This window comes from Corella eumyota, chromosome 5 (genome assembly GCF_963082875.1).
Source record: "Corella eumyota chromosome 5, kaCorEumy4.1, whole genome shotgun sequence".
Lineage (NCBI taxonomy): Eukaryota > Metazoa > Chordata > Ascidiacea > Phlebobranchia > Corellidae > Corella > Corella eumyota.
Genome location: NC_137494.1, coordinates 14,924,464 through 14,943,937, shown reverse-complemented (window position 1 = coordinate 14,943,937; position 19,474 = coordinate 14,924,464). Strand labels below are relative to the sequence as shown.

General features: G+C 34.2%; 3 protein-coding genes across 6 annotated transcripts; 2 read left to right on the top strand and 1 right to left on the bottom strand.

Annotated features, from left to right (window-relative positions):
* The first annotated feature begins 2,889 nt into the window (after positions 1–2,889).
* On the top strand, positions 2,890–4,292 carry LOC145753582 (uncharacterized). Its single transcript, XM_082569987.1, has 2 exons — positions 2,890–2,926; positions 3,475–4,292. Exons 1-2 carry the CDS (start codon positions 2,890–2,892, stop codon positions 4,290–4,292), a joined length of 855 nt encoding a protein of 284 aa, XP_082426113.1.
* Positions 4,293–6,517: 2,225 nt separating this feature from the next.
* On the bottom strand, positions 6,518–11,566 carry LOC145751949 (tRNA N6-adenosine threonylcarbamoyltransferase-like). Of its 3 annotated transcripts, XM_082568113.1 has the most exons (7): positions 9,939–10,500; positions 9,212–9,459; positions 8,774–8,984; positions 8,217–8,427; positions 7,565–7,803; positions 6,978–7,155; positions 6,518–6,637 (listed from the first exon to the last, which is right to left on the bottom strand). In XM_082568113.1, exons 1-5 carry the CDS (start codon positions 10,050–10,052, stop codon positions 7,613–7,615), a joined length of 975 nt encoding a protein of 324 aa, XP_082424239.1. In that variant the 5' UTR covers positions 10,053–10,500; the 3' UTR covers positions 6,518–6,637; positions 6,978–7,155; positions 7,565–7,612. The 3 variants fall into 3 exon arrangements, with proteins under 3 accessions (XP_082424239.1, XP_082424238.1, XP_082424237.1); XM_082568112.1 differs by lacking the exons at positions 6,518–6,637; positions 6,978–7,155; positions 7,565–7,803; positions 8,217–8,427; positions 8,774–8,984 and having other exon boundaries at positions 9,343–9,459; positions 9,939–10,342; positions 10,491–11,566; XM_082568111.1 differs by lacking the exons at positions 6,518–6,637; positions 6,978–7,155; positions 7,565–7,803; positions 8,217–8,427; positions 8,774–8,984 and having other exon boundaries at positions 9,343–9,459; positions 9,939–11,566.
* Positions 11,567–12,387: 821 nt separating this feature from the next.
* Positions 12,388–19,354, top strand: LOC145752562 (uncharacterized). Of its 2 annotated transcripts, XM_082568867.1 has the most exons (5): positions 12,388–13,196; positions 13,310–13,426; positions 13,498–13,662; positions 17,714–17,761; positions 18,260–19,354. In XM_082568867.1, the coding sequence occupies exons 2-5, from the start codon at positions 13,327–13,329 to the stop codon at positions 19,060–19,062; spliced, it is 1,116 nt and encodes a 371-aa protein (XP_082424993.1). In that variant the 5' UTR covers positions 12,388–13,196; positions 13,310–13,326; the 3' UTR covers positions 19,063–19,354. The 2 variants fall into 2 exon arrangements, with proteins under 2 accessions (XP_082424993.1, XP_082424992.1); XM_082568866.1 differs by lacking the exon at positions 12,388–13,196 and having other exon boundaries at positions 13,205–13,426.
* The last annotated feature ends 120 nt before the right edge of the window (positions 19,355–19,474 follow it).

Genomic DNA, 19,474 nt, shown 5'->3' with positions numbered 1-19,474 from the left:
AAACGCAAACATGATGTAAGACGGGAAATCCCCAAAAAATCTCAGTTATTTTTTTAAATTTATCCTCAAAGTTTATACTCAAGCATTATTTCAACCAATACAAAACTGATGACGAAATTGAATCTCTATTACATGTTTAATTTTATAAAAATTAAATCTAAACTAATTTATTAAAATTAAGCATGAAAAGAAACGTAAAACTTCACGTGATTTCAGTTTACGTACACTTAAATGGGAAGGAGAAAACTCATATAACGTAAACGCGTAGCTTTTTATCATTGACGTAAAAAAGACCTTAACATACAATAATATTAGTTACCCCGTCCTAGTGGCAGTGATGGAATATTAAAGATTATAATTTGTTTTATACGAGTTTTTTTTAGGCCCGGGGTGTTTAAAAGTGCCCGGGGTGTTTAAATAAGGCTTGGGGTGTTTTATACGAGTTTTTATGAGGCCCGGGGTGTTTTATACAAGTTTATATGAGGCCTGGGGTGTTTAAATAAATCTTGGGGTGTTTTATACGAGTTTTTATGAGGCCCGGGGTGTTAAAATGAAGCCCGGGGTGTTTAAATAAGGCTTGGGGTGTTTTATACGAGTTTTTTTGAGGCCCGGGGTGTTTAAATGATACCCGGGGTGTTTAAATAAGGCTTGGGGTGTTTTATACGAGTTTTTATAATCCCCGGGGTGTTTAAATAAGGTCAGGGTGTTCAAATGAGGACCGGGGTGTTTTATACGAATTTTTATGATGCTCTGGCGTGTTTATATGAGGCCCGGGGTGTTTGAATAAATCCCGGGGTATTTTATACGAGTTTATATAATCCCCGGGGTGTTTTATACGAGTTTATATAATCTCCCGGGTGTTTTATACGAGTTTTTATAATCCCCGGGGTGTTTTATACAAATTTTTATGAGGCCCGGGATATTTTATACGAATTTTTATGAGGCCCGGGGTGTTTTATACAAGTTTATATGAGGCCCGGGTTGTTTTATCGAGTTTATTTAGGCCCAAGGTTGACATGGCGGCCGGGGTTTTAATATAAGGCCCGGTGTTTTATATAAGTTTATATAAAGGCCGTGTTTATATAAGGCTCTAGTTGTTTGTTTTAACATCGAAAAAAATTTCAATTTTCAACTTTTATTGAATTAAATCGACCATCGAATTTTTTTTGGTCAACAAAACTTTATGCATAAAATATATAGGCTATTAAAAGCAACAAATTACCATATTTTCAATATTGTATAAAAAAACCACAGAAAAAGAGGTAAACAATAGACCTGAAAAAAACTATTTTGGCAAGATTGTCGTTTTTCCGTTGCGACAACATTTTTGTGTCGTTTTTTTTTCTTCTTGTAACGTGTTCTGATTAAATCTCACAATAATACAAACCTTATATGGCACACTTTAAATGTAGAAACTATAATTCTACTTTTAATTAGCTGATAATTTTATTACGTGATTTATTGCTATACATGTGTTATTTGTCCAATTTCAGAATTTGACTGTAAATTTGATTCGCAAGCCTTTAAGTTGTGCCAATAATATTAGCGATATATCACAGACATTTTGAAATCTTATTAAGATTTTTAAGTTTTTTTTTACAAATAGTGCAATACTTTGTGTTATAGGATGCTTTTTTTTATAAAACAGGCCTCATATTAACACATTGGGCTTTATATAAAATCCCCGGGCCCCATATAAACACCCCGGGCATCATATATACACCCAGGGCCTTATATATACACCCAGGGCTTTATATAAACTTGTATAAAACACCCCGGGCCTTATATAAACACCTCAGGCTTCATATAAACACCTCGGGCCTCATATAAGCACTCCGGGCCCCATATAAGCATCCCGGGCCTCATATAAAACACCCCGGGCCTTATATAAACACCTCAGGCTTCATATAAACACCCAGGGCCTCATATAAGCAACCCGGGCCCCATATAAACACTCCGGGCCTCATATATACACCCAGCGCCTTATATATACACCCAGGGCCTCATATAAACTGGTATAAAGCCCCGGAGCCTCATTTAAACTTGTATAGAACACCTCGGGCCGCACATAAACACCCCGGGCCTTATTTAAACACCCCGGGACCCATATAAACTAGATAAAGCAACTCGGACCTTGTATAAAAGACCCCTGGGCTAATTTTAACACCCCGGGCCTTATAAAAACTCGTATAAATCACCATGGGCCTTATTTAATCACCCCAAGTCTTATAAAAATTTGTATAAAAACCTCGGGCCTTATTTAAACACTCTTGGGCCTCATAAAAACTCGTATAAACCGATCTGGACTTATATTAATAGCCCGAGCCTCATATAAACACCATGGGACTTAAATAAATACCACCGAAGCTCTTGGACTCACCCCGCGCTTTCCGCACATACCCCGGGTCCCCCGGGCGTATTTTAGTACGACCCCTATAAACAGTATAAACTCCTGCTGAACCAACACTTAATCAGCAGCATAATTACCGGGCAATTATAATTCATATAATATCACAAACTGCCACAGGAAACTCGAGACTAGGTCAAAGTAACTGATGTTACTCTATGTTTAGTTTGTGAATTCGACTTTCCCACATCGAGGAGAAAGATATATACAAAAAAAAAGTTATTGATTTTCACTCTAATTATTTTTTTAATATCTCCTTACACTAATAGGTTTTTATAACTTATTATAGAGTGTGTTATTTTAATCTATCCAAAAACATTAGGCTGAATTAAAAATGGTGTAGCAATAATGTGAAAAAAACTAAACAACTTTTGATCTAATGTCATATTACCTAACACCTATATTTTACCTTATGAGTCGAAATTAGCTCGCTAGCTCTACCGTGCGGATGTTAAATATTTTGTTTTTTAGGTGGATCTATCATGTCTCAAGAACTATTAGAAATCATCGACCACGAAGGTAAGTTTTGTTGCTTAAAAAAAACTTTAAAAAATATCAACTTAACAAAGTCGTCTACATAACAAAAAAATTACTCATATTTTAATCACATAAACGTAACAAGTCAGTTGTAATTCCGGTACCATGAACCGGCAGCGTGGTGTAGTGATAAGAACTCTTGCTACACTACCATGAGGTCGTCGGTTCAATCCCCACTGATCTGAAGCTGTAGTAGCGCCCTTGAGTAAGGCGCTATAAACTCCTGCTGAGCCAGCACTTAATCAGCAGCATAATTACCGGGCAATTATAGTCTCTATAATATTCCAAACTGCCACAGGCAACTCGAGACTAGGTCAAAGTAACTGATGTTACTCTATGTTTAGGTCGCGCATTCGACTTTCCCACATCGAGGATAAAGATAAATACAAAAAAAAAATTCCATTATGACGCAATATATCATTTTTTTTAAATGGCCAATCTTGTGATTGCAAACTTTTTATTTTTACAAATTCTAAGCCAATAATTTGCCAAAAAACTGATAACAAATTTTTAATATTTAATTCTGTTAGAAAATGTTTGCAAATTACAAACTGAAAATAATTTCGACGCCATTTTCTCTGCAATAATGAAGCATTCTGAATACGACCCAGAAATACAAAACATCTCAAATCTTATACTTTCCTATGTTGCTTGTTTAAAAACCAAAAAGTATTATCGCGTTGCTCAGATCAGAGACAAAATAACTTTAATAATTCGAAACAAAACTCAGCTAACTGCATCAGAAGTCGATTCTGTAGCTGGTAATCTTCGTACCCAGAAGAAATACCTAAAGTCCATTCTATTTTACTCGATCGCATTTTCCTTATTCGAGGATAATAACGACCCGGACAATAACGTTAAGAATATGAGGTGGTGTGTTGGTGGAATAAGGGTTTCAGTTCAAGAAGTGTTAAAAGAAGATAAAAACATGAAAAGTGTTGTACAGCATCACGTGATCCCACTCATGCATGAACTTAAATCGAGAGTGGAAAACTTACCTGGAGTAAACGCGGAACTAAAAGTTGTTAAACTGAGTAAATGTTTGAGTCATATCGGGTATTGCGAGGACGAGGCAGATATCGACGACTTTCAAACAAATACAGAGGGACTCAGATTGATGAATACGATCGAGAATAAACAAAAATATCAAGTTTACGGACATCTCTTAAACAACATTGGTTCGTGGTATGATCGCAATTCTCGATACAGCGAAGCGGTTTCTAAATACAACGAGGCAATTAAAGCTTACAAACAAGTTACTGATTGGCCAAATGATGAAGTAAAACAAAGAAGTATCAATTTATCTGAAAATAATTTGAGAATCTGCAAAGAAAAGTTAAGCAAATAAAATTTCATTTAAATACAAAACCCAGCAAAATTCAACAAATCAGTTATTTTAAAACAACGCCAAATTATTTTAAATTTGTTACAAATCATGGTCCATACAAGTACAATACTAAAACCAAGTTTAACATATTGTTAGAGATCTTTTTGTTTAAATATTTTTTTGTTGTACATAACCATTAAATATAATTGCTTGTTTAATTATTGTTTTAAAATATGAATTTATTTTGTTTTTATATCCATTAATATTTAGTGATTTATGCTTGCGCGTAGTAATGCTTGAATAAATTTAAAAAATAAACTTTGTCCTCAATTGTTACAATCAAGAGTAAAACATTATCCAAAATTAAATTTAACAAAATCAAAATATACTTAAATATCGACCTTCAGATAACATTTGCCTGGCAAGCGAGCAATAACATTCACCCAAGCCTGTTAAAAACAATATTTAAACTTTTTTGAATAAACATTTTAATGTTAAGAACTTAGACTTGGCAAAAAGTTCATATGATAGCTCTGTACATGGTCTTTGAGGCCCCAACATTTTTCAATTGCTTCGTTGTGATATTCCAGCATCTAGAAAATAAATTTAAAAGTTAAGTCAATTTAGTAGTCTAAAATTCACACAATAGACCATATTAATTCACAAAAATAGTAACTTTACAGCTTTAACATAGACCAATTTAATTTTACAGCCTTATTTTAAGAAAGTACAAAATAGAAGCAGTGGGGATCAAACCCAAGACCCCTCATAATAAAATCCAGTGTTTTCTACAATTGTGCCCTATACTTATTATTTATAAAACACATCTTAACCCCATAATCACCTGTTTAATGGCTGCCATCTGGTACACAGTGTACACTGAAAAAGGATTAAGTTTGTGAGCTTGACTGAAAGACTTCCAAGCTGCAGTGCAACTTCCTCTGTTTAGATACCCTTCACCTAAGCATTCCCAGCATATACTACAACATTAAATATAATATTTATTTCCATATTATTTTTAAAAAAATTGTTTTATTGGGTGAATTACAACAAGCATAGATTCGTTGTGACAATGTTTTTTTCATTTATTTTTTGGTATATAAATTTAACTTTGATGTGGGAAAGTCGAATGCGCGACCTAAACATAGAGTAACATCAGTTACTCCGACCCAGTCTCAAGTTGCTTTAAGCAGTTGGGAACATCATAGATTAAAATTGCCCAATAATTGATTAAATGTTGGCTCAGCAAGAGTTCATATTGTTTATAGCGCCATACTTAAGGGCGCTTCAGCATGAGAGCAGTGGGGATTAAACCCATGACCTAATGTGTGGTGTAGCAAGTGTTCTTACCACTCCGCTAAGATGTTACAACCAGCAATTTAAAAGCAGCCAAAAACATGAACAAAATATTAGATTTTAATCAAGTATTTGGTATATAATTAATCTCCACTTACTAATCACTGGCATCAGCTCTTAATGCAGCTTGAAAGCAAGTAATGGCACTTGTTGTTTCTTTAGTTTTCAATCGACATAATCCTAATCTTAACCAAGCCCATTTCTGTCCACCAGGGGCACTAGAGTTCATAATTTTCTTGTACAATAGAATAGCAGAATCAAAATTACCTAAAATTTAAAAAAACAAATTGTGAAATAATAGAAATTCTTTAGGATTAATCTTTTTCACATTTATCTTTATCCTTGATGTGGAAAAGTCGACTTCATGACTTAAACATAGGGTAACATTAGTTACTCCAACCCAGTCTTGAGTTGCCTATGGCAGTTTGAAATATTATAATTTTGTTTGTATATTTCTTTATCCTCGATGTGAAAAAGTCTAATGCGCGACCTAAACATAGAGTAACATCAGGTACTCTGACCCAATCTTGAGTTGACTTTGCCAGTTTGGAATTTTATAGACTATAATTGCCCGATAATTAAGCTGCTGATTAAGTGCTGGCTCAGCAGTAGTTTATACCGTTTATAGCGCCTTACTTAAGGGCGCTACAGCAAGAGAGCAGTGGTGATTGATCCCAGAACCTCATCGAGTGTAGGAAGTGTTCTAACAACTACTACACCATGCTGCCAGAGCAATTGAACTTATATATATACAAACTTTACAACCACAACTTGTTTTAAGCTCATGTAGATATTAATTGCCGGATCATTTATATAATTTGTTTATTCAGTACAAAAATATTTACCAAGAAATGTAGATAAGTTGTTAAACTTTCTATAACTGGATTGTTGTTCATTAAACTTTGTCCAATTTCTAAATATTTTGCTGCATCTTCCAATTTGTTTAAACTTATCATCAATCTTGAGATCCCAATAAGAGATGAAATACAGTTAGGTTCAGAAGAAATCAACTGTTAAAAATTATTTTAATATATTTAGATATATACCATGTATTTAAAACAATTTTGGTTGACGGTAGGGGTAATAAACACTAGTTTATTAAGAGGCTATGAGTGCCCTTGAGTAAGGTGCTATAAACAGTATAAACTCCTGCTTAGCCAGCACTTAATCAGCAGCTTAATTATTGGGCAATTATAATTTATAATATTCCAAACTGCCAAAGGCAACTTGAGACTGGGTCGGGGTAACTGATGTTACTCTACGTTTACGTTGTGCATTCGACCTTCCCACATCGAGGAAAAAAAAATGTGAAAAAAAAATTGTTTAAGTGAAACTAAACCAAAAACTTACTTTCTCATAAACATCGATGGCCGATGTTTTAGTTGAAAGATTATGAGAATTACTGAGTGCTTCGGCCTCACATTTCATTATTTCAATTTTAATTTCAGATATCTTTGAAATCTTAACCAACCAAGTTATATTAGTTACCTTATTTTCTTCAAAAGATTTGCATAACTGTAATGCTAACCTAAAAAAATAATTTAAATTGAATTTTTATTCAATTTTTTAAAAGTCAGCAGCATGGTGTAGTGGTTAGAACACTTGGCTTCACAATATAAGGTTATAGGTACGATCCCCAAAGCTCTCATGCTGTAGCGCTGTTAAATAAGGCGCTATAAATGTTACGCCCTTTAAAAAAGGGTAATTAATGTTATCTTAAACCACCTTAGTCAACTTGAGACTGGGTCAGGGTAACAAATGTTACTCTATGCTTAGGTTGAAAATTCAGCCTACCAACATTAAGTATGGAAATATACAATAAAAAATTGCTTTAAAATGTAAACATATTTAAACCTGATTTCATATCAATAAATTATCAATCTATATATACTACAAAAAAATGTCAAAATGTTTAATCTTTTAAAAACAAATTCTACCTTGTTTTGTCCTGTGCTGTAAAGTATTAATGCAGGTAAATATATCCCTTATTCAACCAAGTATAAGCTGGCAAAAAAATCAGGACAAACTTTCAACCCTTTCTCTAATAACTCAACAACTTGTTGGTAACTTTGTTTCCCCTTTTTATACAAGTTATAAGCATGTAATATATCCTTGTATAGACCATTATAATTGGAGATATGTTGGTTGTAGGTGTCCAATGATATATCAAGATTATCTGAAAATAAAATGTAAAGCATTTTACATAAATTATTTTTATATTGTTAAAAACATAGTGTAGTGGTAAGAACACTTGCTACACTACGCATGAGGTGGTGAGTTCGATCCCCACTGCTGTCATGCTGTAGCACACATAAGTAAGGCTCTATAAACAGTACAAACTCCTGCTAAGCCAACACTTACTCAGCAGCTTAAATATCGGGTAACTATAATCAATAATATTCCAAACTGCAAAAGTCAACTCGAAACTGGGTCGGAGTAACAAATGTTACCCTATGTTTAGGTCGTAAAGTCAGCCTTCCCACATTGAGGATAAATTAATACAAAAAAACTCTAGACTGGTGGTGTAAGTAAATAATATTTTAGATTCAGGCATTAAAATCAACCATATAAGGATAAATAAAAATTTACCAAATCCATTCTGCAGTTGAATCTGAACTAAGATATCCATCGCAAATTGGGAATCAGATTTTAACATTTCTTGACAAGTTTCAACCAAATCTTTAACAAAACTATCAGGAAATATATTGGGTGAAGTTAACAGAGCTGATCTTAAAGCATTTTCTTTGTCCAATATTTGTATGTCTGGTAGATCACAATATTGGACAACTGATTGTAAAATCTGTGAATAAAATAATTGTATTAAATTTAAGGTTATACTGATATAGTATACAGGTTTGAATTTTATTTTTAACAAATTAACATTAATTAAAAAATTTATGGAATGATTATTTAAAAAAAATTTTTTTTAAAAATGATTATTTTTAAATCATCTAGATATAAAACAAAGCTCAGTGAACGATATATTTGTATGTTTAGTTTATGGGCCTACAAAATAAATAAAACTGTCATTTGTGGTGTGGTAAAAATTAGTTAAGAGTTGTGACCATATTATGACAATTAAAATGCTGACCATTGGCTACGAACTAAAGTATACTAAAATACTAAATGTTAATAATAAAACTTACGAACTGAAAATATTCTTTTAGCTCCAAACCATGATTTTTACATGTTACAATAACATCAATGACACATTTTAATAATGTTTCGGGTTTTTCACATGATTTAACCAATTCGGAATTTTCTTTTAATATTTTGATTGCTTCTTTATAGTTTTTAACTTGGCAATAACTTTTTGAAAGAATTGTGATAATATCAAAAATTTTGTCAGCATTTGATCTGCCAAAAAAATACATTTTTAAAACTAAATTTATATTCTTTAGATTAAAAAAGGAATAAATTTAAAAAAAAATGAAGTTTAAAAAATGATATCTACTTTTTTAAATAAACCAGTCAGCGAAGTGTAGTGGTAAGAACACATATTACACTATATGAAGTCCTGGGTTCAATCCCCACTGTTCTCATGCTGTACAAAAGTGACAATTAAACAAAACATAAAACCTTACTTATCAGATAAGCGCATCAAATTTTCATAAGCAAAAATCTTGTCTTTAATATTTTCTTTCGTTAAATTCCCCTTCCAATGTTTTGTAAACAGGTTTCCCAATCCATGGTAAGCTAATACTTCATCAGGTGATAACTTAATGGCAGTGTGGTAAGACTCAATTGAGTTTTTGAGTTGAGATAACTCAGCATAACTTAAGCCAAGAAAAACATGAGCGTTGTAGTTGTGAGGGTCGCTGTCTAAAACCTCCTGGATGAAAGAACAAAAAACAAAGTTAATTTTTAGGTTTCGTCAATGTAGAATGTTAAAATATTATTGGTTTTATAAAATCAATTCTTGTTATTAACAATGAATTTGACATAAAGCAGTTAAATCATGTTTTAAAATGAGTTTAACTACGCTTTAAAATAGGCTTTAATAAAAATTTTCTACTATTTTTGCCTACTTTTTAAAAAAAATATACCAAAAAATGTTATTATTTTGGTTCACTAATTTACAGCTTTTGAAAACTGGTTTAAAACCTGTTTAAGCATTCATGTAAAAATATCCAATTTAGTAAGGTCTTATTGGTTGTATAAAGTTATTATGACCAATATTAGTAAGTTTAAAGTTTTTTGTTTAAAATTTTAAAGGTTTTGTGATTTGTCATGATCTCATACCTTGTGTAATAAGTTATATATATTTAGTTGTCGAAAAATCATAAAAAGTTTTAACAGATAATTACTTACATTACAATGTGTTATTGCTTCTTCAAAGTTTTTCTTCTGAATTTCCTGTTTGGCAAGTTTTAAAGCAACTTTTACTTTTTTACTTGACATTATTTCAAAATAATCTAAATTCATTTAAAAAATATAAAAAAATATTATTTTCAAAATCGGCAAATTGAAAATTAATTTTCTAAAACAAAACAGCGATTAGAACCAAAAAGATTTTAACTTCCGTTTAATATCAGGACTATAAAAATTACTTTTGTCCTAACTTTTTATTGTAAATTAAATATTTTGATACCATATTGCAGGCTAGTCAACTTAGCAATTGTTAGATTCACAATAATCAAGAATGCTTTGACATAAAAGCAGTGGGAATTAAACCCAAGACCTTGTGTAGTCAAGCTTTAAATCATTACCGAGTGCTTGAAAATGATAAAAATATTTAATATTATTATTTATGACATCAATTAACATTTAACTTCTTGCATTTAAAATGATTAAAAATGTTGGTAATATATCAAGAATGTTTATCATTATTAACTATGACATCACTATTTATGACATCATCACCTCTGACATCACTATTATGACATCACCACTCAATCATCCCTCCAAGTAACTTTAACTTCATAGGTTCGAAACCTTTGCGTACACCAAGAATCTTCCAACAGAGTTTGCTTGTCAATTAAATTAAACCCAGATCTGAACATCTCCCAACCTGCCTGGGCTATCATTGCCCCGTTATCAATACAAAACCTCATATCAGTGGCATACAACTTTGCCCCTCTCTCCTGGGTCATAACTTCCATCATTTCCTGAAGTCGCAAGTTACAACCCACCCCTTCTACTATTAAAACTTCCTCGGACCCACAATGTGACATCGCTCGTTCGGTAATTTCAACCAGCATAGCAAAGAGGGTTTCTTGTAGAGAATAACATAAATCTTCAGGTGAATATTCGTGTTTTTTACTCCGAACTAAATCCTCAATAAACGAAAGAATTCCCGAAAACGACACGTCCATACCTTTTACTGTATAGGGTAGTGCGATATACTTGCTCCCTTTCTTAGCAGTTTGTTCGATATTAAACCCAGGACTTGGGTCATTTGAAATATGAAGAATTCTTGCAAAACGATCGAGACAGTTACCGACAGCAATATCAATCGTTTCACCAAATATACGATACCTGTTCTCATAATAATAAATCACCTGAGTATTACCTCCAGACACGTATAACACAGTTGGGTTATGTGACCCCGTAATTAACCGTCCCATTTCTATATGGGCAATACAATGGTTAACCCCAATTAAAGGTTTATTCCATATTTGTGCCAGAGTCCTTGCTACCACTGCTACTGACACTAAAGGAGCTCCCATCCCAGGACCTTTAGTGTACGCAATACAATCAATATCCTCGTAAGTTAACTTTGCTTCGTCCAGAGCTTGTTTAAGAATCGTTAGAATCCATTTTCGATGATGTTCTGCTGTTTCGCGCGGTAAAAACCCCTCGCCAGGCGGTGTGACGTAGGTATGCCGTGGATTCGATAACACCTCTCCGTCTCTAATTATCCCGATCCCTAATTTATTAGCACTCCCTTCAAATCCTATCACAGTCAACGTCATAGTTTGCGATTAAATCAACTTTAATAAAACAATATAAATTTGTTGAAAACGCAAAAATGATGTAAGACGGGATATCCCCTAATAAATTTCAGTTTTTTTTATTTTAATTTATCCTCAAAGTTTATGCTCAAGCATTGTTTCAACCAATACAAAATTGATAACAAAATTGTATTTCTATTATATGTTTAATTTTATAAAAATAAAATCTAAACTAATTTATTAAAACTAAGCATGAAAAGTTACGTAAAACTTCACGTGATTTCATTTTACGTACACTTAAATGGGAAGGAGAAAACTCATATAACGTAAACGCGTAGCTTTTTGTCATTGACGTAAAAAAGACCTTAACATAAAATAACATTAGTCACCTCGTAACAGTAGTGGCAGTGATGGAATATTAAAGATTATAATTACTGCTAATTAAGTGTTGGCTCAGCAGGAGTTTATAATACACACGAGGTCGTGGGTTCAATCTCCATTGATCTCTAATTATAATCTATAATATCCCAAACTGCCACAGGCAACTCGAGACTGGGTCAGAGTAACAAATGTTACTCTATGTTTAGGTCGCGCATTCGACTTTTCCACATCGAGGATAAAGATATATACAAAAAAGGCGCTATACACGGGACGAACTCCTGCTGAGCCAGCACTTAATCAGCAGCTTAATTATCGGGCAATTATAATCTATATAATATCCCAAACTGCCACAGGTAACTCGAGGCTGGGTCAGAGTAACAAATGTTACTCTATGTTTAGGTCGCGCATTCGACTTTCCCACATCGAGAATAAAGATATAGACAAAAAAAATGTTTAAAGCTCCAACTGAATATTTGTTAGCAGGTACCGACAAGTTTTTAATATATACAATAAGGCTCAGATGAGTGAAAGAGAACGAGAATAAACGAGAATATTTAGTCAACGGAACTTTCTTAATCAACATTGGTGCGTTGTTCGACCGCTAATTACAAAAGAAAAAGGCGGTTTCGAATTACACCAATAACAACCCTAGCATTGAAACAGAGAGAGGTAACTAGGGAAACGCTATCGCTATATTGTAAGGACGGTGCCTTGGTGATGAATTCAAAAAAACGTTTGCCTAAATTGGTTACGCAAAAACAAAAACAAGTAGGTCTGAAAGCAGGCTAAGTCGACTTACGTTTAACATAGGCTTAAATATACTTGCCCGTAGAGCCATTTCTAGAACTCTCTACAATACATTTTAAAGCCCTACTTTATTTAAAAAACTCTATAAATATCTACAAACACAAAAAAGTATAAAATAACACAGCAATTTAAATAAAGGTATAATGAACTTCCTATTAAAATGGTTTGTTTATATGAAAATAATTTATTAAAATTAAGCATAAAAAGTGTCTTTAAAATCACGAAATACGATTTATTTATGAACTTAAATCGAGCGTAGAAAACTTACCTGGAGTAAACGCCGAATTTCAACTAAATATAGGGTTTAAGTTATATCAGGTATTGCGAGAGGTGATATTGGCAACTTTTATATAACTACGGAAAGGCCAAAATTAATGAATACGATCGAGAATAAAAGAAAATTTTTAGTCTGTGGTTTTAACTCTTTTACAACATTGGAGCGTTGGTTGAGCGCATAACACAAAAGAAACAACTAAAGGGTAACTAGGTAAATATTAATGCTATAGTATATAAGACTGACGCCTTAGCGATAAAATTATTTTCGTTCGTGACAATCCAGCGAAAAGCTAGCATCTAGTAATACTAAGCATATCTTTAAAGTTTTAACAATCTGCAAAATGGCGAATAACGACGTTCCACCGATTAATGTTAACGTAAATGTTCAAAATGTTCATAGACATGATAACAGAGAGATAGGAATGCAAGTAGAGCATGCAGGTAACTTTAAACTTTAACTTAATTTGTGTAAGCAACAAACTTAAAATTAATATTTGACAATATTGTTGCAGACCAAATTACTCAAAATGTTGTCCTTAAAAAAAATGCAAAAAATGAAGAAAATGCGGGTAATGTTGGTGCAGTCAACGTGACCGATTCGCGAACAACTGAGGCAGAATTATCGTCGTCTATGTCGGATTTAAGCACAACTCCAACCCAACCAAAACAACAAATTGGTAAGTTACCCCGATATAAAAATAGATTTACAAAATTTTCAGTTTTAAATACACCAACATTTAATAAAAAAAACAAATATAAAAAAACTATGAAAAATAATGCGACTCAAGCCGACCGGCAGCGTGGTGTAGTGGTAAGAACACTTGCTACACCACACATGGGGTCGTGGGTTTAATCCCCCACTGCTCTCATGCTGTAGCGCCCTTGAGTAATGCGCTATAAACCGGTCCTACTAAAATACGCCCGGTAGGCCCGGGGTATGCGCGGGAAGTCCGGGGTGAGTCCAAGAGCTTCGGTGGTATTTATTTAAGTCCCATGGTGTTTATATGAAGCCCGGGCTATTAATATAAGTCCAGATCGGTTTATTCGAGTTTTTATGAGGCCCAAGAGTGTTTAAATAAGGCCCGAGGTTTTTATACAAATTTGTATGGGGCCCAGGGTGTTAAAAAGTGGCGCTGGGTCTTTTATACAAGGCTCGAGGCGTTTTATCAAGTTTATATAAAGTACGGGGTGTTTATATGAGGCCCGGGGTGTTTATATGGGGCTCGAGGTGTTTTATACGAGTTTAAATGAGTCGCGGGTTGTTTTATACAAGTTTATTTGATGTCCGGGATGAATATATGAGGCCCGGGGTGTATATATGAAGCCCGGGGTGTATATATGAGGCCCGGGGTGTTTAAATAAATCCCGGGGTGTTTAAATAAGGACCGGGGTGTTTAAATAAGTCCCGGGGTGTTAAATAAGGCTTCGGGTGTTTTATACGAGTTTTTATGAGGCCTGGGGTGTTTTATACGAATTTTTTTGGGTCCCGGGATGTTAAATTGAGGGCAAGGGTGTTTTATACAAATTTATATGAGGTCCGGGATGTTTAAATGATGCCCGGGGTGTTTTATACAAATTTTTATGAGGCCCGGGGTGTTTAAATGAGGCCCGAGGTGTTTTATACGAATTTTTATGAGGCCCGGGGTCTTTAAATGATTCCCGGGGTGTTTTATAAAAGTTTATATGAGGCCAGGGGTGTTTAAATAAGGCTTGGGGTGTTTTTTACGAGTTTATATGAGGCTCGGGGTGTTTAAATAATGCTTGGGGTGTTTTATACGAGTTTTTATGAGTCCCGGGGTGTTTAAATAATGCTTGGGGTGTTATATACGAGTTTTTATGAGGCCCAGGATGTTTAAATGATGCCCGGGGTGTTTTATACGAATTTTTATGAGGCCCGGGGTGTTTAAATGTTTCCCGGGGTGTTTAAATGATGCCCGGGGTGTTTAAATGATGCCCGGGGTGTTTTATACAAGTTTATATGATACCCGGGGTGTTTAAATAAGGCTTGGGGTGTTTTATACGAGTTTTTATGAGGCCCGGGGTGTTTAAATGATCCCCGGGGTGTTTAAATAAGGCTTGGGGTGTTTTATACGAGTTTTTATGAGGCCCGGGGTGTTTAAATGAGGCCCGGGGTGTTTAAATAAGGCTTGGGATGTTTTATACGAGTTTTTATGAGGTCCGGGGTGTTCAAATAAGGCTTGGGGTGTTTTATACGAATTTTTATGAGGCCCGGGGTGTTTAAATGATGCCCGGGGTGTTTAAATAAGGCTTGGGGTGTTTTATACAAATTTTTATGAGGCCCGGATTGTTTAAATGAAGCTTGGGGTGTTTTATACGAATTTTTATGTGGCCCGGGATGTTTAAATGATGCCTGGAGTGTTTTATACAAATTTTTATGAGGCCCGGGGTGTTTAAATGAGTCCCGGGGTGTTTTATACAAGTTTAAATAAGTCCCGGGGTGTTTAAATAAGGCTTGGGGTGTTTTATACGAGTTTTTATGAGGACCGGGGTGTTTAAATAAGTCCCGGGGTGTTTTATACGAATTTTTATGATGCCCGGGATGTTAAAATAAGGGCAGGGGTGTTTTATACAAGTTTATATGAGGCCCGGGGTGTTAAAATGAGGCCCGGGGTGTTTAAATAAGGCCCTTTTTACACGAACCCGGGGTGTTTAAATAAAGGAACCCGGGGTGTTTAAATAAAGCTTGGGGTGTTTTATACGAGTTTTTTTTAGGCCCGGGGTGTTTAAATGAGGCCCGGGGTGTTTAAATAAGGCTTGGGGTGTTCAAATGAGGACCGGGGTGTTTTACACGAATTTTTACACGAACCCGGGGTGTTTAAATAAAGGAACCCGGGGTGTTTAAATAAAGCTTGGGGTGTTTTATACGAGTTTTTTTGAGTCCCGGGGTGTTTAAATGAGGCCCGGGGTGTTTAAATAAGGCTTGGGGTGTTCAAATGAGGACCGGGGTGTTTTACACGAATTTTTATGATGCTCTGGCGTGTTTATATGATTCCCGGGGTGTTTGAATAAATCCCGGGGTATTTTATACGAGTTTATATAATCCCCGGGGTGTATTATACGAGTTTATATAATCCCCGGGGTGTATTATACGAGTTTATATAATCCCCGGGGTGTTTTATACGAGTTTATATAATCCCCAAGGTGTTTTATACGAATTTTTATGAGGCCCGGGATATTTTATACGAATTTTTATGAGGCCCGGGGTGTTTTATACAAGTTTATATGAGGCCCGGGTTGTTTTATCGAGTTTATTTAGGCCCAAGGTTGACATGGCGGCCGGGGTTTTAATATAAGGCCCGGTGTTTTATATAAGTTTATATAAAGGCCGCGTTTATATAAGGCTCTAGTTGTTTGTTTTAACATCGAAAAAAATTTCAATTTTCAACTTTTATTGAATTAAATCGACCATCGAATTTTTTTTGGTCAACAAAACTTTATGCATAAAATATATAGGTTATTAAAAGCAACAAATTACCATATTTTCAATATTGTATAAAAAAAACCACAGAAAAAGAGTTAAACAATAGACCTGAAAAAACTATTTTGGCAAGATTGTCGTTTTTCCGTTGCGACAACATTTTTGTGTCGTTTTTTTTCTTCTTGTAAAGTGTTCTGATTAAATCTCGCAATAATACAAACCTTATATGGCACACTTTAAATGTAAAAATTACAATTCTACTTTTAATTAGCTGATAATTTTATTACGTGATTTATTGCTATACATGTGTTATTTGTCCAATTTGAGAATTTGACTGTATATATGAGGCCCTTTATACCAGTTTATATGAGGCCCTGGGTGTATATATGAGGCCCGGGGTGTATATATGATTCCCGGGGTGTATATATGATGCCCGGGGTGTATATATGAGGCTCGGAGTGTTTACACCGGAGCCTCATTTAAACTTGTATAGAACACCTCGGGCCGCACATAAACACCCCGGGCCCCATATAAACTCGATAAAGCGACTCGGACCTTGTATAAAAGACCCCTGGGCTAATTTTAACACCCCAGGCCTTATAAAAACTCGTATAAATCACCATGGGCCTTATTTAAACACCCCCAAGTCTCATAAAAATTTGTATAAAAACCTCGGGCCTTATTTAAACACTCTTGGGCCTCATAAAAACTCGTATAAACCGATCTGGACTTATATTAATAACCCGGGTCTCATATAAACACCATGGGACTTAAATAAATACCACCGAAGCTCTTGGACTCACCCCGCGCCTTCCGCACTTACCCCGGGCGTATTTTAGTACGACCCCTATAAACAGTATAAACTCCTGCTGAGCCAGCACTTAATCAGCAACTTAATTATCGGGCAATTAGAATCTATATAATATCACAAACTGCCACAGGGAACTCGAGACTAGGTCAAAGTAACTAATGTTACTCTATGTTTAGTTTGTGAATTCGACTTTCCCACATTGAGGATAAAGATATATACAAAAAATTATTGATTTTCACTCTATTTTTTTTTTAATATCTCCTTACACTAATAGGTTTTTATAACTTATTAAAGAGTGTGTTATTTTATTTTATCGAAAACATTAGGCTGAAATAAAAATGGTGTAGCAATAATGTGAAAAAAAACTAAACAACTTTTGATCTAACATCACATTACCTATCACCTATTTTTTTACCTTATGACCGTCGAAATTAGTTCGCTAGCTCTACCGTGCGGATGTTAAATATTTATTTTTTAGGTGGATCTGTCACGTCTCAAGAATTATTAGAAATTATTGACCACGAAGGTAAGTTTTGTTGCTTAAAAAACTTTAAAAAATACCAACTTAACAAAGTCCCCTACATAACAAAAAAATAACCAAATTTTAATCACATAAACGTAACAAGTCTGTTGTAATTCCGGTAGCGTGAACCGGCAGCGTGGTGTAGTGATAAGAACTCTTGCTACACTACCATGAGGTCGTGGGTTCAATCCCCACTGATCGCAAGCTGTAGCGCCCTTGAGTAAGGCGCTATAAACGGTATGAACTCCTGTTGAGCCAACACTTAATCAGCAGCATAATTACCGGGCAATTATAGTCTATAATATCCCAAACTGCCACAGGCAACTCGAGACTGGGTCGGAGTAACTTATGTTACTCTATGTTTAAGTCGCGCTATCGACTTTCCCACATCGAGGATAAAGATATATATACAAAAAAAAAATTCCATTATGACGCAATATATCATTTTTTCAAAATGGCAACCTTGTACGGTTGCAAACTTTCAATATTTAATTCTGTTAGAAAATGTTCACAAGTTACAAACTGAAAATAATTTCGACGCCATTTTCTCTGCAACAATGAAGCATTCTGAATACGACCCAGAAATACAAAACATCTCAAATCTTATACTTTCCTATCTTGCTTGTTTAAAAACCAAAAAGTATTATCGCGTTACTCAGATCAGAGACAAAATAACTTTAATAATTCAAAACAAGACTCAGCTAACTGCATCACAAGTTAAATCTGTAGCTGATGATCTTGGTACCCAGAAGAAATACCTGAAGTCCATTCTATTTTACTCGAACGCATTTTCCTTATTCGAGGATAATAACGACCCGGACAATGATGTTGAGAATATGAGGTGGTGTGTTTGTGGAATAATGAATTCAGTTCAAGAATTGTTAAAGGAAGATCAAAACATGAAAAGTGTTGTACAGCATCACGTGATCCCACTCATGCATGAACTTAAATCAAGAGTGAAAAACCTACCTGGAGTAAACGCCGAACTAAAAATTGTTAAACTGAGTGAATGTTTGAGTTATATCGGGTATTGCGAGATGATGGCAGATATCGACAACTTTCAAACAAATACAGAAGGGCTTAGATTGATGGATACGATCGAGAATAAACAAAAATATGAAGTTTACGGACATCTCTTAAACAACATTGGTGCGTGGTATGAACGCAATTCTCGATACAGCGAAGCGGTTTCTAAATACACCGAGGCACTCAAAGCTTTCAAACAAGTTACTGATTGGCCAAATAATGAAGAAAAACAAAGAATTATCAAAATAACTGAAAATATATTGAGAAATTGCAAATAAAATTCCAATTAAATACAAAACCCAGCAAAATTCAACAAATTAGTTATTTTAAAACAACTTCAAATTATTTTAAATGTGTTACAAATCATGGTCCATACAAATACAATACTAAAACCAAGTTTAACATATTGTTAAAGATCTTTTTGTTTAAATATTGTTTTGTTGTACATAATTAAATATAATTGCTTGTTTAATTATTGTTTTAAAATATGAATTTATTTTGTTTTTATATCCATTAATATTTAGTGATTTTTGCTTGCGCGTAGTTGTGCTTGAATAAATTTAAAAATTAAACTTTATCCTCAATTGTTACAATCAAGAGTTAAACATTATTTAAAATTAAGTTTAACAAAATCAAAATATAACTTGAGACAAATAAAAACTCGTTCTTATAAGAACTAAACTTTGCAAC